Genomic DNA, 15,126 nt, shown 5'->3' with positions numbered 1-15,126 from the left:
CTAAACACGGCAACCAGGCAAAGAGACACAATCTATTCATGGCTAAACATGTGACGCGTTTTGATATCAAGGGAAGATTAGCAGTCTTTAACACAAATTAAGCTGATCTCAAAACAGACCCTATTTACATTTTTAATGCATACTTATGGCCTTACTGTGCACACATAGCAAAGTAAAGAAGAGGATCAGTGCTATATACCCTCAGATTCAGTTCTTTATCGTGGTTTATTATGGCAGCATTGTTACTACATCTTTTAAGGACAATGCCATTAAATTAGTGTACATCACATAACTTCGGAAATTGCAAACAACTTTAATAGAGAGAAAATTATAAAGTGAACCGATTTTTAATTTTAACAAACTTCCATCTCTCTGCATTTCAGACATGCACCTCTTCACACAAAAAGACAAGACATATTCTTTATAGGCCCTCTGTAACATCAACAACATCAAAACCCATTACACAAATAATAGCCTTCCTGTTTTCTACACCTCACCCCCCTCCTGATTATCCGCCTCTGGTCCTCCCTCTCTCCTTACATTAAAGTGCATGCTTCTGTTCACATGTACCTTATCCTCATAAAGGGGAGGACCGCTGGACTAGCTGCACTGCTGCTGCAGGACTATCTAGGTCACTAAGATGTTTAGTGCAGAAATCTAGTAGGCTAAAGAGCAAGTAAATATGATCAATGAGGACTGGCTTTCCTGGAAATGTTGGTTACAAATCAAAGCGCAACATGACAGACAAACATGGAAAGAAAGACTTGACTTATATAACAGACAAGCATCTGTTTAATGTGGGTGGGAAAGGCACTGCTATAATGTCACAGGTTTATCCCCCACTTTAATACATATGTGGAAATACTTCTTGATGCACAGGGATTCATTTTAGGTTATGCAACTAATAGAAAAGATCATGACCAGAGCAAACCTCTATAACCCTCCATATAACCAACCAGAGCAACCCTCCAACAACCCACAACTTGCACTATGCTTTACTTCATGTCAGGACCTATGCTAGCTTTCTGTAAGGACGCTTTTGCACAACACTTTTTACAATGAGGAAAAAAGGAGGGATAAACATATGGGTTTTGCATTGAGCACAGCAAACAAAAGAGCAGTGGATTTGTCGCGTGTGTGGGGGCGTGTCTTAGCAATTCTATATTGCAGGTGTGTACTTGAATCTTTAGAGCCCTGAAGGACACTTTTTATCCCAATGGAATTTCAGGCATGCATTTCTTCTATAACCAGAACTAACACCACTAACCTAGCTGGAACAGGAGCACTAGATAAATGATGATAGATGCTTACACATGAAACTTACATAAATGACAAGCACAAACATTACGTAACAAAGTATAGGGGAGAGCAGGAGCGAAAGTACCCTTTTCAGAAAAACTTAATTTTAAAAGAAAATGTTTCAGACAGAGATATATTTTTGCTGTGGTCAATAACTCACAAGTGTGGTCTATTAATACCAGGTGAAAGTTAGAACAAATGTAAAACGACTGTAGTATAATTTCACTTTGAACATAAGTAGCTCATTCGTACTTTGGGACAAAAGTAACACACAGGTGGGTCAAAAGTAACACAACATAAGATTTTTGTGTTACATTTTTTTTAGTAAATATACATGACTATGACCTTATTAGTATGTAACTGCAAACATATTTTATTGTTTATCTTTGCAAAAAATAATAAAATTACATTTTTCATTTAAAATTTCAGTTTTATCAAATGTTTCAAAAGCAACCTGACAGTTGAATTGTTAAGAATAAAACATTTTTTCAACCGTTTAAACACTATGAAAATGTAATTAAAATCACATTAGAATAATATAAATGTTCAACATAATGCAACAGTATTAGCAGAGGGACAAAAGCAATAAGTGTTACTTTCGTCCCGACAGGACCTCTGAACATTTAAACCCGATTTACTTTTATTTAGAAAAATTATTTTGAAAGCAAACTTCAGGATGTGTTACAGAACTAAATAACATGTAGATTGATCTGTACTTTAACACATAAAACGAGACACACAACGTGTTATTAGAAAAAAACTACTTAAAAAAAACAAAATGACACTTTAGGAATTTACTTATTGTGGTTGAAAACAGCTTTCCGGACCTACATGCGCAAAACGGTGACAAAATTACACGATATTTTTCAGCTCTGTTAAGGGTTGCTTGTTTAAGATGCTATCATTGTTTTTAGAATGCAAATGTAATCAGGGCTCGGAGAAAATCGCTTTGTTACTTTCGTCCTGCATACCTTTCGCCCCAGTTCTTCCCTATATTAAAAAAATGTAGAAATAAAACCTCACTTAATCAATCAAATGTCAAGGTATGAAAATGCATTTGATTCCAAATTTAATGAGATTTATAAATATTTAAACACATGGTTAAGTTTGTGGTGCTTGCTGAAGATTAATGGGGGAACAAAAGCAATCGACTGTAATAGCTGGGTTTTTGTGATGCAGGAAAATAACATACTGTACAGCAGTGGTTCCAAAACTTTTTCAGCGTGTGGCCCCCCTTGTGTAGAGTGCATTCCTTCGCGCCCCCCCCCCCAAAGAAAATTTGTGACAAAAAACTGTTCTAAAACAGTAAAAAAAATTAAATTATACGAAAAAGTAGTTAGTAGCCTTATTTTTTTAGGTTTAATTACACAGAATTTATGATAAATTAATGTATTTCATAAAATGACATAAAACTGGGACCCCCTGGCAGCATTTCGCGGCCCCCAGTTTGAAAACCACTGCTGTACAGCATACCCATATATTTAATAATATTTAATCTGGTATTTGTTAAGAGAGGCATTACTTACTTATTATTTGTACATGGAATTAGAAAAAACCCCTACCACAAATACCAATGCATTAATTATAAAGTGGTACTCACATTGACTTTAAAAGGCTGGACAGTGTTGTCCAAAAGAAGAACGTTGCAGACCACTTCGGTGCGCTGCCTGTCACGTGCCAGCTCCGTCGCCCGGACATTGTAGGATCTGCCAGGGGGCAACCGGAAGCGTGCGGTCATTACGCTCCAACCAGAGTCTGTAACACAAGGCATCCCCATCAAACATTTTAAAATTTGTTGTAATTACAATCATGAAGAACTTTTTAGAGCACTTTATTTAAGATTAGAGCCCTTTACAACAAACAGGGCCCTGAGCACCACTGTTCCCAGCATCAAACACCCACGGCTACAAAAACAGTTTCTACTTAACATCTTTTTTGTTATTACTGTAAAGCTTGCACAAGCACTGACATGATTAAAAAAAGAGGATTTTGTCTAATTGCCATTCATTGAGGTCTCATATTGAGATCCACCTCAAACAAGACAAATTGACATTTTTTATACAGCCTTCATTTTGCCACACACCACTGATGGTCAGATAATAAAAACCTTAGTTGATCAAAAAAACATAAATGTCCACAGAAATAAATGTTGCAAAGCTAATATAACCCCTCTACAAAACAAAGGTGTCCAAAATAAGTTTTTTTGCAGAATATAAATAAAATGCAGTGCTTAAAGGAACACTGCAACTTTTGGAGACTTTAGCATATTTACCATATCTGGTTACATTACGGTAAACATTACGGTAAACAGGTTACATTAACCAAAAATATCCTGCATTACTTTTAATTTTAAAATAATTTGTTAATAATTCAAATATTTGACAAAATATGAAATATTCTGGTTGCACACACTTTTCAGCTCATCACAAAAGAAATGCTTTACTGGGGCCAAAACCTCATGTGAACTAACCTTTACATGGTAATTACAGCATCATATATATTTCTATATTTTAATGAACTTTCTGGTGATCCTACTGTGATAAATCTATTATCCTTAAGTTCACGTGGGCAGGTTGAGTGGTTTATGTGGAAGAAACATCAGAGCCACCACAGCGACCCCTGAACTTCTCTCATGCTCATTCATAGATCTTCAGTCATGCAAAGGTCACAGTGAAATATCTCTGACCTTCAAAGCAGCTCACAGGGATATTTGGACATTCTGCCTCAAAGGATTTTTGAGAAAGACTAGGACGCATTGATTTTCTACTGATCTTTGCTTTATTATTATAAAAGCCCATAACACACATATTACTTTAACTCTTTCCCCGCCATTGACGAGATATCTTGTCAATCTACAATACCGCTATTATCCACCAGGTGGCGCTCTTCAGCAACTTATAAAAACCGGAAGTATTGCCCTAGGGCAAACAGCTGTATGTCCGTGTATGTTTTAAAGATCACTCTGCATCTGATGTCTATCAAAAGTCCTTCACAAAAATGGAATTATCTCAGCTTTTTGCTCAAAATTTTGTGTTTTTGATGAAACCTACACATATTTGAGAGGTGATAAAAACAGAACACATGAAGGTAGGATGAAACAAATTTTTTTGTTTGAAAGCAGAGGGTCTGTTCTTTATTTCATATATTATATGTTTATATTTAAAAAGGAGCATTTTCTGGAAGGCATTAAACTTTTGTGAAAATCATGAAAAATGCTGGCGGTGAAAGAGTTAATAGCAAAAGCTACAAATTGTTTTGATGGCATCATGTTTAAGATCAAAGTAAGATCATGTGCAATATAAGTTCACAAACCAACCACAGACACCTTCTTATCATTTTGTGATAATAAAACTAATACACCAGCTACACAGGAAAGCTTATGTTTTAGCTTAACGAGCCATCAAAAGTTCATCCTTCAAACAGTTTTGATGAAAAATGTCTGAATTTTACTGAAGTCACTTTGCAGAAGATAAAGCATCTCAACTACCCCTGCATCTAAAACAAATATTAAAATCCAGCCATTCACACTCATTCATTATTGATTTAGTAGAGGCATCTGAATGAAAGTAGTAGGGATGCGACAATAAATGCCGATATACACTAATAATATGTGGCCGATAACTATTCTGAATCACACAGCCAATAATATGCACAGCTATTTCATGTACTACGGCTTTTTACCAGTAAAGCCCAATTTATAGTCGTGCGTAAGTTCTACGCCGTAGGCTATCCGTAGCCTGTGCATAGCCTGACGTGCACCTCGCAAAATTTTAAACAGCGCATCAGTTCTATGCGGACCGCAAGCGCTGTGATTGGTCCACCAGAACCCCTCCCGTCAGGTAAAAAAAAAGTATTTCCGTTTGCGACGGTGAAAACAAAGAAAGGCCAAACTGAAAATTTTAGGGGCGCAACCAGAAAATTTAGGAGCACACACCGTACTACTTTATAGGGATGTGCATTTATGTCATTTTTTCATTTCGATTAATCCATAGGTCTGAAGAACGAGTACTCGATTAACTGGGGGCGGGGCAATCAAAGGGGCGGGGCGTACACGTCATGGTGAAAATGAAAATATTTTCATTAAAACACTCAAATAAAACTTAATTTTGAAGAAACTTTGACAGAACAATGAACACATACTAGATTCCTAATTAATCAAATGTTTTTAACAGAAACCTCTAACAGAAAAGCTGCGTGATGAAGTGAAACTAAAGGGTTAATAAACACAAACCGAAGCCCTTTCTATTTGACGCACTCTGCATAATATTAAGCCTTTATACAACATAAATGTACAACGTGCATCTATCTGCATAAAATGCAAGACTTCAACTAAGGTTTCAACCAAGTTATCTAAAAAAAAAAGAAAGGAAAGTTTAACTCCCTTTGTGGATGTGCATCATAAACGGCGCACTTTTAAACACGTCCAGTCAAAGCTCAAGCTTCATAACATTATGCAGCTTTAAGTGTTTTGCTATCATTTTAGCGTTTAGCTGTGTCGTGTCGTCCTCTTACCTCAGTCAAGATGTAATGGTAATGCTAGTATGGCTCTCTGGTATCTCTTGACATTTGATGTTTAAATATGAGATGATAATCCATTGAACTTTTGACGGCGCTGTACATTTTGCACCTGACTGACTGTATTTCCGAAAATCACGACATCCTTTTAAACCATAGTGCCTCAGTGATGTGAGGTGTGACCGGCTTCGCGGGCTCGCGGGCTGCGCGGATCGGCGGGTTTCTGCGGTGCGGTCGCGCGGAATTATCTGTTTGTTTTTGAATCACGCATGGTAATGTTACTGATGTCATACGTCGGTCTGCGTAGCTTGACACGACGTCAAACACGCATCTCCAGACCCAGTCTTTACTACCATATGCGCTCGTAATGCTAACCAGACATCCAAATGCCGCCATATCCACAATAAATAAATTAATAAACCCACATGATCATCGTTTTCGTGATCGATCATCGATGCCACGTTCGAGTACTCGAGCAATCGAGTACTCGTGCCCATCCCTACTACTTTATGTACGCAGATTTTTTGGAACGCGTCTCTCCGTATGTGCACTATTGAGTGCCCTTAAACCTGCACACTAGGGATGCACCGAAATGAAAATTCTTGGCCGAAACCGAAAACGAGGAAACCAAGGCCGAAAAACCGAAACCGAAACACCGAAATAAATTATTATGCCAATTATTAGTACAAATGCATTTATGGCTATCACTGTGTACTACCTTTACTAGGGGTGTGTGACAGATCACAGAACTCACGGTTCAGATCACATTACAGTTTTTGAGGCACGGATCGGATTATTTTTCAGATCAGCAAAAAGGGGGTGGGGAAAATCTAATAACAAATAAAGAAATTACAAACATTTATAAAAAAGAATAAAGCTGCACATTAATAAGGGCTAACATTAGCATTAGGTACAGAAATCGAATTAAATGAGTCATAACACTGTCTTTAATGTATAAATTAAATATATTCTTATTTTTAGAGCTATTTGTCTCTTTGTTAGACTTAAGTAATAGAGGTGTCTCTTTAAATAAGCAGAGACTGGTTTCTGACTGTAATCTATACATACACTTAAGACATAAACAAATGTTTTTATTAGAAAAATAATACTTTGGAGATCATTTTGTTTATATGTGCCATGTCAATAACAGAAAGATTTTACGTTCGCTTGTTTGCGTCTCACTCGTGTGTGCACTATTGAGGGCACTTAAACGCGCGCGCACACAGAGAACGAAGGCGAATCCCAAACAGCGCAGCATAAAAACGTTACGTTGTTTTTCATTGCTTTATTCGGCACATGTATGTTAATGGACTATACAGTATGAGACACATTTGCGCGACTCTCTCTAAAGTTTACACATCAAGAGTTCTGATCTTTGAAGGGCGTACTTACTGTGATGATCACGTCTGGACCGGACACAACCGCATGTGCCTCTGTGCGTACTTTAGCGCCTTTTTGCGGTTAAATACATCCACGCCGCATACATGTTGCTTCAGACAAGCATGTGCAGGGCGCGGTTTCTGTTTGCCTCATCACAACATTTCGGCCGTATTGTTTCGGTGATAAAAGTCTTTCGGCCGAAAGCCGAAAATGCTCTTTTGGGCTATTTTCGGCCGAAAATTTTCGGTGGCCGAATATTCGGTGCATCCCTACTGCACACACACAGACGGAGGGGGAATTCCTAACTGTGCACATAAACAGTCGCCCCACATACGTTGTTTTTCATTACTCTATTTGCAAAATCTATGTTAATGTAAGGCATAGTAGCGCAACTCTCTCTAAAGTTTACACATCAAGAGTTCTGATCCGTCACAGCACTACACATCTGTGCACCTGTGATTGTCATTGTACTGTAGCCTATGTCAGCATTGCATTCTCATCCCATCTCACCAACAGTTTAATACATTCCAAACGTAGTCAGAGAAGTGCCTCATCTTCTTTCCAATCACATAAACATTGCTAAACAGCAGTCACATCCTCTCAATGAATCACTCAATTCGCTTCAGTGATGCGCGGGTTGATTCGAAATATGCGGGTTTCTGCTGTCACCCACGGTTACGAGTCTTCCAAAAATATTTGTAATGATGTTTGAACCAGGTTCGGTCGGGTCGTTTGAAATTAAGATGCCAGCTAACTATTTTAAACAATTACTACTTTGCGGTCCGAGTTGCGGGCAAGTTAGTTTAAAACGGGTTGTTTATACATTGACCCGCACATCACTGATTCACATTGGCTACCCGCCAATGTGGCCGGTAGATTGACAGTGTTACCCGCCAATTGCAAAATCCACCCGCATTTGGCACGTGGTCGGGTGTTAATTTCAGGCCCTGCCCTCCACACATTAGCCACTTACAGTGCCCATTCCCTATCCTTCTCACACTCATTGGCCTGCCACAGATTCCGGATTCATTGACGCGTCCCTTTCACATTTAACATGTAAAAAAAAGGTCAAATTTACTGGTCGCACATGTGCGACTGGATGTAAAATTCAGTCGCACACTCTCAAATTTTGGAGGCAAAATGCGACCATTTGGGGGCAGTCTGGAGCCCTGAAGTTGAGGAGTGATTTAAGTTAAAGTGCAACAAACGTCGCTGTTTATTTACTTCCATCATTGCTGGTCTTCTCAAAGCATACACAACAAGTTGCTGTTTCTTCTTCGTTTGTGGGTTAACTTGCCAAGCTGCTTCTTCTTTGACGGTCGCGCTGCTACTGTAGTTACACGCGTGGTTACTGCCTACCAGCGGTCTGCGCGCGTGTATGCACAACGTCAACGTGGACGACGACGCAAAAGTATAAATGAAAACCGACGCGAATCCTACGCCGTCGCGGCTACGACGTAGGACCTACGCACAATTATAATGAGCCCTTAAGTTCTTAACGATCACTAACCATCAAACATAATCATTATACATATTCTTTAATCTTTATTATCATAAAAAACCTGAAAAAGGAAGAACAGCAATATAAATATGTGCTTCAGCCATTTCCTGTAGCTGCGTGTGTAATGGTTTTTCTTCTACTCATATTGTGTTTCTGCACATGAGCGCCCTCTGGCTTTTGGATGTAGCGGCATTTCACCATAATTCATCAGCCGCTTAGAAAGTAGCTTTCTTTTGCACCGCTCAAAGTTAATAAATTAAAGAAACACAACAGCAGTGCAAAACCAAAGACAGATACAGTTTACAAATGCAAGACAGATGCTGTGCAATGTATAATGTTGAGACATAATTCCACTCCTAAACCGTAAGCAAAAGGGAAACGCCAACTTTAATGGTTTACTTTGCTGCTTTCCAAAAACATCAGCTTTAATGCATTCCAAGCACATAAACGGAGTGCAAAGGTTAGCAAACACAACAGCGACTGCAAAGCCCAGGTGTCCTCTGCATACCTTTATCCCTGCTACATTAGCCAAACTTCATCCATCCAATCCCTCGAGGCATGTCACCTAATCAAATAAGCATGCTTGAATAGGCTTCTGTTACATTCAACATAACTCATCCTTTTCCTTTCTAAACTTTAATAATTATTGGCATATATAGACAGAAAACACGGAATTTTGGAAGTCTTAATGTTGGAAATCTCACCTTTATTGATAAAAGACTTAAGATGAATATTGGTTAAAAAAAACAATAATGAATGTTTCTATGCTTTATTATGCTACTTAAAAACATCAAATGTATGTAACAGAAAAAGCAGGCGTCTGAAAAATTCACTGCGTCTTCCATTGCTTACCAAATAGGTAGTCCCACACCATACTCACATATTTGGTACACATTGGACTGGTTAAACAAGCAAAGGGGTTCCTCTGCATGTTAAAAGGGATAAATTAAGTATCTCAAAAAAGTATTTTAACTTTTAAAAAAAGTACATATTTCCCCTATAAACATGAGGATGTGGATAGTAAGGAAAAATACACAGAAACTGCTAACCATATTTGCCATACCAGGTGAGAAACTGAAACTATTAGCAGCTTACACAAGACGACTTTTATGTATTTTCAGGTACAAACAGAAAGACCTGGAAAAGTTACACCTTGTTTCCCATAAGTTACAGTTCTAAATCCAACCAGTTTAACTAATATAAAAAAAATCTGTACGGTTCGGACAATCCTGCACTGTTTACCGTAGTAAGTTAAAGTTAAAAGGCTGTACACTGTTATCAAATTGTGAATTTCTTGAGACATGGACCCTGCACATTCCTGCTCATACACCGGCCGTCTCCACCGAGATGCAAGCACTAACCAGGAACGCACATCTGTTGAATAAAAGGACTCCTACCACAGCAATCAATATCCTGTAAATGAATCTACTTCACTTCATTAGACCCAAGAATGCCTCCCTTGGGCTGGAGACAGCAGAAAGGCTTTAAAGCACTTTAGTAATGGAGACTCTAAAGCCGAGAAGAAGGTTAGCCCAAGTGAGATGTTCTGTATTCATTATACGTCTCCAGACGAGGGACGCGCAAATCAATAGAAGCTGTGTGCGACTAGCCGGTCAACTTGAGCCTTGAGCCTTTTGTAGGGATTCATTGCATGTTGGAAACCCCCAATGACATTTCCTTCTATTGATCTTGCATAAGACACAGATGACTCAGGAGACAAGCGTGTTACTCTGTACATTAGCCCGCAGCATCTTAATAGATGTGTGACTCATCAAACAGAGAAACTGGATAATTTCACACCAAAAATCACATTACAAGAGGTCGTCATCAAATGCTGAGATAAAAATTGCTATATCGGCTGATATACGTAAATTGTTTTTATTAGTGATGCACCGATGTATCGGCCGCCGATATTTATCGGCCGATTTTTGATGAATTTGAAACCATCGGCATATCGACAATAGCATGAGAAAAACAATCGGTATCGGCCTATTAATTAACTGCATAAAGAAATCCATTATATGTAAAAAAACGAGTTAATGTTGTTAATAAAATAAATGCTGAATAGCAAAAACCACCTTTGAAGGTTGTCATGCTGTCTTATTATATTTGTTTAAGCTTAATTTGTGTCTCTCTTATTATGTTGGTCAGTTGAATGTTAATTAGATCCAATCCATGTTCAGTAAAAATAATTTGATGCAGAAATAAACTAGCTAATAGACCAGCTGTATAGTATTGTATACAAGTATTTAATATCGGTATCGGCATCGGTATCGGCCAGAAGTTGTCTGTTTAAATCGGTATCGGCCCAAAAAAATCCTATCGGTGCATCCCAAGTTTTTATGAAACATTGGGAATGGTAACTTCGTTGAATACATGTGTAATGCATTTGCTATTAATTGCAATGTGCAATTCATTTTTGTTTATTTATTTAACATTTCAGAGTATTAAAAATTTAATACCGCCATAATAATGAGACACATATACAGTAATTTAACAATCTTATAACATTGAGTGCATTTAAAAAAATCTGCTTATTATAGAAAACAGTTTTTATGCGTTTACATTTAAATCCTGCTTTTACATGAGATTTGTCCACTGATCTATATAAATGACTGGATTGTGCAGAGAACACTTAACGTAACAGCCAGCACAGAGTACGAGCGGCCGTCTTGGTATTCCCAACTGGCAAGAGGGCGTCATTGACTTACATTCAAAATCATGATGTAAATGTACCTGGTTTACAGCGTATCAGTCACACAAAATTAATTTTTAGGATATGTATAAGTAAATTAATTGTTACATCTGGTGTTATTTGCCATGTTTATGTTTTAATCGGGCAGGATAAGGGATGTATAAAAATGTTAAGGTGAGTGTGTCTGCTGCATTTTGTTAATGACACGGGTAAAAATAAAGTTTTTTGATATTAAGCTACAAGGTCAGCGTTAGTTCCCTTTCAATACGGTTCACTTCGCATTGCGTCAGTTTGCTGACGCTATGGGGGAAACTCCTGTTTACTCCGTGATTGAAGCCTATTGGTTAACGTCTGTAGAAAATACAGACCAATGACGTTTGAGCCCGCGCGGGGGCGTGGCACACGTCCCTATATAAGCCGGTGAAATACGTCAAGAGCTCATTACTTTTCTCCTTCAGCGCGAACCTTCTCGCTGCTCCGAAGAAGAAGCCCTTACTCGCCGTCGATCCAAGCACTGCAGCGGACTACAACACACCAGCGTGTTCCCCTGCCGCTTTCCGGTGAGCCTAAAAGAGAGTATCTAAAAGAGCAGAAGCGCGTTGAGATAATGTCGCTTCGGCATTGCGGCTCCTGCCGAGCCCCTTTGCCTGTGGAGGATTTCCACAAGGAGTGCGTCATCTGTCTGGGTCCTGCCCACGCCGAGGCCGTACTCGCCGAGGCGGGCTGCGCCCACTGCAAGCTCCTTCCTATCGCGGTGCTGCGCTCCCGCCTCGAGATCTTTAAACGGAAGGCTTCCCGTGCTCTCCCGCCTAAACAGCAGCGGAGCCGTGAAGCTGGAAGACGCCCTGAGACCGAGTCCACGCCGGCTCATCCCCCGCGTGCTCTGTCTCCCCGCCGTCACCCTGTCACCTTCGCCCATGAAGACCTGCGCCCCCTGCCGAGTGCTAGCGGCATGGTTTCCTTTGGGTCCGGTGACAACTTGGAAGTGATGTCATCCTCTGAGGAGTTAGAGGATTGGGCGGCTTCGGATGACGACGCCCACGCAGCCGCCGCTGATGAACCTACCGAGTCGCGTCCTCACGACTCTGAGCTCATCCGCATCTTGACGCAAGCTACGGCGGAGCTCAACATCAAGTGGTCGCCGCCGTCAGAGCCTCAACTCAGCCTGTTGGACGAGTGGTTTCTGCAGCCCGGGCGCCGTCAATCGTCCCGCCAACGGCCGGCGCCGTTTTTCCCTGAGGTTCACCAGGAGCTCACCAAATCTTGGCGTGCTCCCCACTCCACCCGAGCTCAGAGCGCCGTCTCCCACGTCCTCTCCGTAGTGGACGGCGCCGACGAACACGGCTACTCCAAGATGCCGCCGCTCGAGGAAACTGTCGCCGCCCATCTCTGCCCGTCTTCAGCCGGCGGATGGAGGGCGAAGTTGAACCATCCATCAAAGCCCTGTCGCCTGACATCGACCCTGGCGTCAAAATCTTACGCCGCTGACGGCCACGCTGCATCCGCTCTCCATACGATGGCGGTGCTGCAGGTATACCAGGCAAAGCTCCTCCGTGACATGGACGAGACAGGTCCGGACCCGTCGACCTTTCAGAACCTGCGCAGCGCGACTGATCTGGCCCTTCGCGCCACTAAAGTCGCCACTCAGGCTGTAGGAAGAGCCATGGCCAGCCTGGTTGTTCTGGAGAGACATCTGTGGCTGAACTTGACGGAGATAAAGGACACGGATCGGGTTGCCCTTCTTGACTCGCCCGTGTCACCGTCGGGGCTCTTCGGCTCCGCTGTGGAGGGGTTCACCCAGCGCTTCTCTGAGGCACAGAAATCGTCGCAGGCTATGCGGCATTTTCTACCTAAACGATCTGCCTCAGCGTCTGAGACCGGCCGCCCAAAACCGCCGCCAGCTCAACGCCCTAAGCCAGCACCAGCTCAGCCCCAGCAGAGAGCTGAACCGGAGGTCAAGCGCCAGCGTCCTGCACGACCGGCTGGCCCGCCTCGACGCCGCGGTCCCCGTCCTCGGATTACGCTGGACCCGACGCCGGCGCCGCCTCCCTGAAGAGAGTCTGAGGAGGAAAAGAGGCTCTGGTCCCACTTCGGCCGGCCCGCCCTCGAAAGTTCTGCGTGTTTCAGTCCCCTCGGGCGCTGGACACACCCTCGCTGTAACAGCGAAACACAAATTTTTACCTTTTCACAAAAAGAGCAAATTTCCTCCTCTGTACACACAAACACACACACACGGCTTAACATCCATAAGCATATCGACGCTCGCCGTCAAATTTCACGTTTGGCAATCCACCCCCGGTATGCCGGGCTGGATTCTAAACGTAATCCAACACGGTTATTCACTCCAATTCGCCCGGAGACCACCCCGTTTTCGCGGCGTTCTCTACACCACTGTCCCAGACGATCGTATGCAGATCCTCAGGGAAGAGGTGCGTTCTTTATTACTAAAAGACGCGATAGAGACGGTCCCGGCGGATCAAAGCGAATCAGGCTTTTACAGTCGTTATTTTCTCGTTCCAAAGAAAGACGGCGGCCTCAGACCGATATTGGATCTACGCGTTTTGAATCGCGCTCTTGCCAAACGGCCGTTCAAAATGCTTACAGCCAGACGAATCATGGCGTTAATTCGACCGGGCGATTGGTTCATATCAGTGGATCTGAAAGACGCTTACTTTCACATTCCGATAGCGCCACGTCACAGGCCGTTCCTAAGATTCGCGCTCGACGGGACAGCATACCAGTACAAAGTTCTGCCCTTCGGATTATCTCTGGCACCACGCACATTTACCAAATGTGCGGATGCGGCTCTCGCCCCTCTCAGACAGAGCGGCATCCGCATATTGAATTACCTCGACGATTGGCTTATTCTAGCACAGTCAGAGAGGGAAATTACTGCGCACAAGACCGTTGTACTCCAGCATTTGGAGAATTTGGGGTTCAAAATCAACCTCCAGAAGAGTTTGCTCACCCCCACGCAGCGAATCGCGTTCTTAGGCACGACGCTCGACTCATTAAAGATGCGGGCATGGCTTACACAGGAACGCGCGCTCACGGTCAGACGCGAGGCGGCATCGTTCAAAGCGGGTTCACATCTCCCTCTCAAACGATTCCAAAAAATGTTGGGTCTGATGGCAGCAGCATCCCCACTAATACCGTTGGGAATGCTGTTCATGAGGCCGCTTCAGTTTTGGTTGAAAGCGAAAGTTCCGCCCCGTGCTTGGTTGTCGGGCCGCTTATTAATCAAAATCACGTACAGCTGCGTGAAAGCGCTTTCGATATGGACATCCCCTCACCTTTTCCTCTCGGGCACGGAGCTCGGCTCCGTGAGCAGGAGGAAAGTGGTGACTACGGATGCATCTGCGACGGGTTGGGGCGCTCACTGCGACGGCGAGCTCGCCTTCGGTGCGTGGAACAACCAGTTGTCTCAGCTACATATCAACCACCTCGAGATTAGGGCGGTTATCTTGGCGCTACGACACTTTCGACCGAAACTCCAACATCAACACGTTCTAGTGCGGTCGGACAGTATGACGGTGGTTTCGTTCATAAACCACCAAGGAGGGCTGAGATCTCGCTCCCTATCCAGGCTGGCGAAACGGCTTTTATTATGGGCTCACGCGAACGTACGTTCGTTAAAAGCGACTCACGTACCGGGTGTAGCCAATACGGGTGCAGACATTCTCTCGCGCAACGGTCCGCCGCCGGGAGAATGGAGACTGCATCCTCAGACGGTCGA

The 15,126-nt window shown here is 42.4% G+C and overlaps 1 protein-coding gene across 1 annotated transcript in view; it reads right to left on the bottom strand.

The window, feature by feature from the left end:
* The window catches only part of ptpn4a (protein tyrosine phosphatase non-receptor type 4a), a 55,378-nt gene that overhangs the window by 28,144 nt on the left and 12,108 nt on the right, over positions 1–15,126 (bottom strand). The window contains exon 2 of the mRNA XM_065251667.2: positions 2,900–3,054. Within this exon, the coding sequence (XP_065107739.1) occupies positions 2,900–3,037 (138 nt within the window). The 5' untranslated portion in view covers positions 3,038–3,054. The remainder of the gene's footprint in view (positions 1–2,899; positions 3,055–15,126) is intronic.

Source organism: Paramisgurnus dabryanus, chromosome 15, assembly GCF_030506205.2.
Source record: "Paramisgurnus dabryanus chromosome 15, PD_genome_1.1, whole genome shotgun sequence".
Lineage (NCBI taxonomy): Eukaryota > Metazoa > Chordata > Actinopteri > Cypriniformes > Cobitidae > Paramisgurnus > Paramisgurnus dabryanus.
Note: the sequence above shows the minus strand (reverse complement) of the source record. Positions and strands in the feature narration are given on the sequence as shown.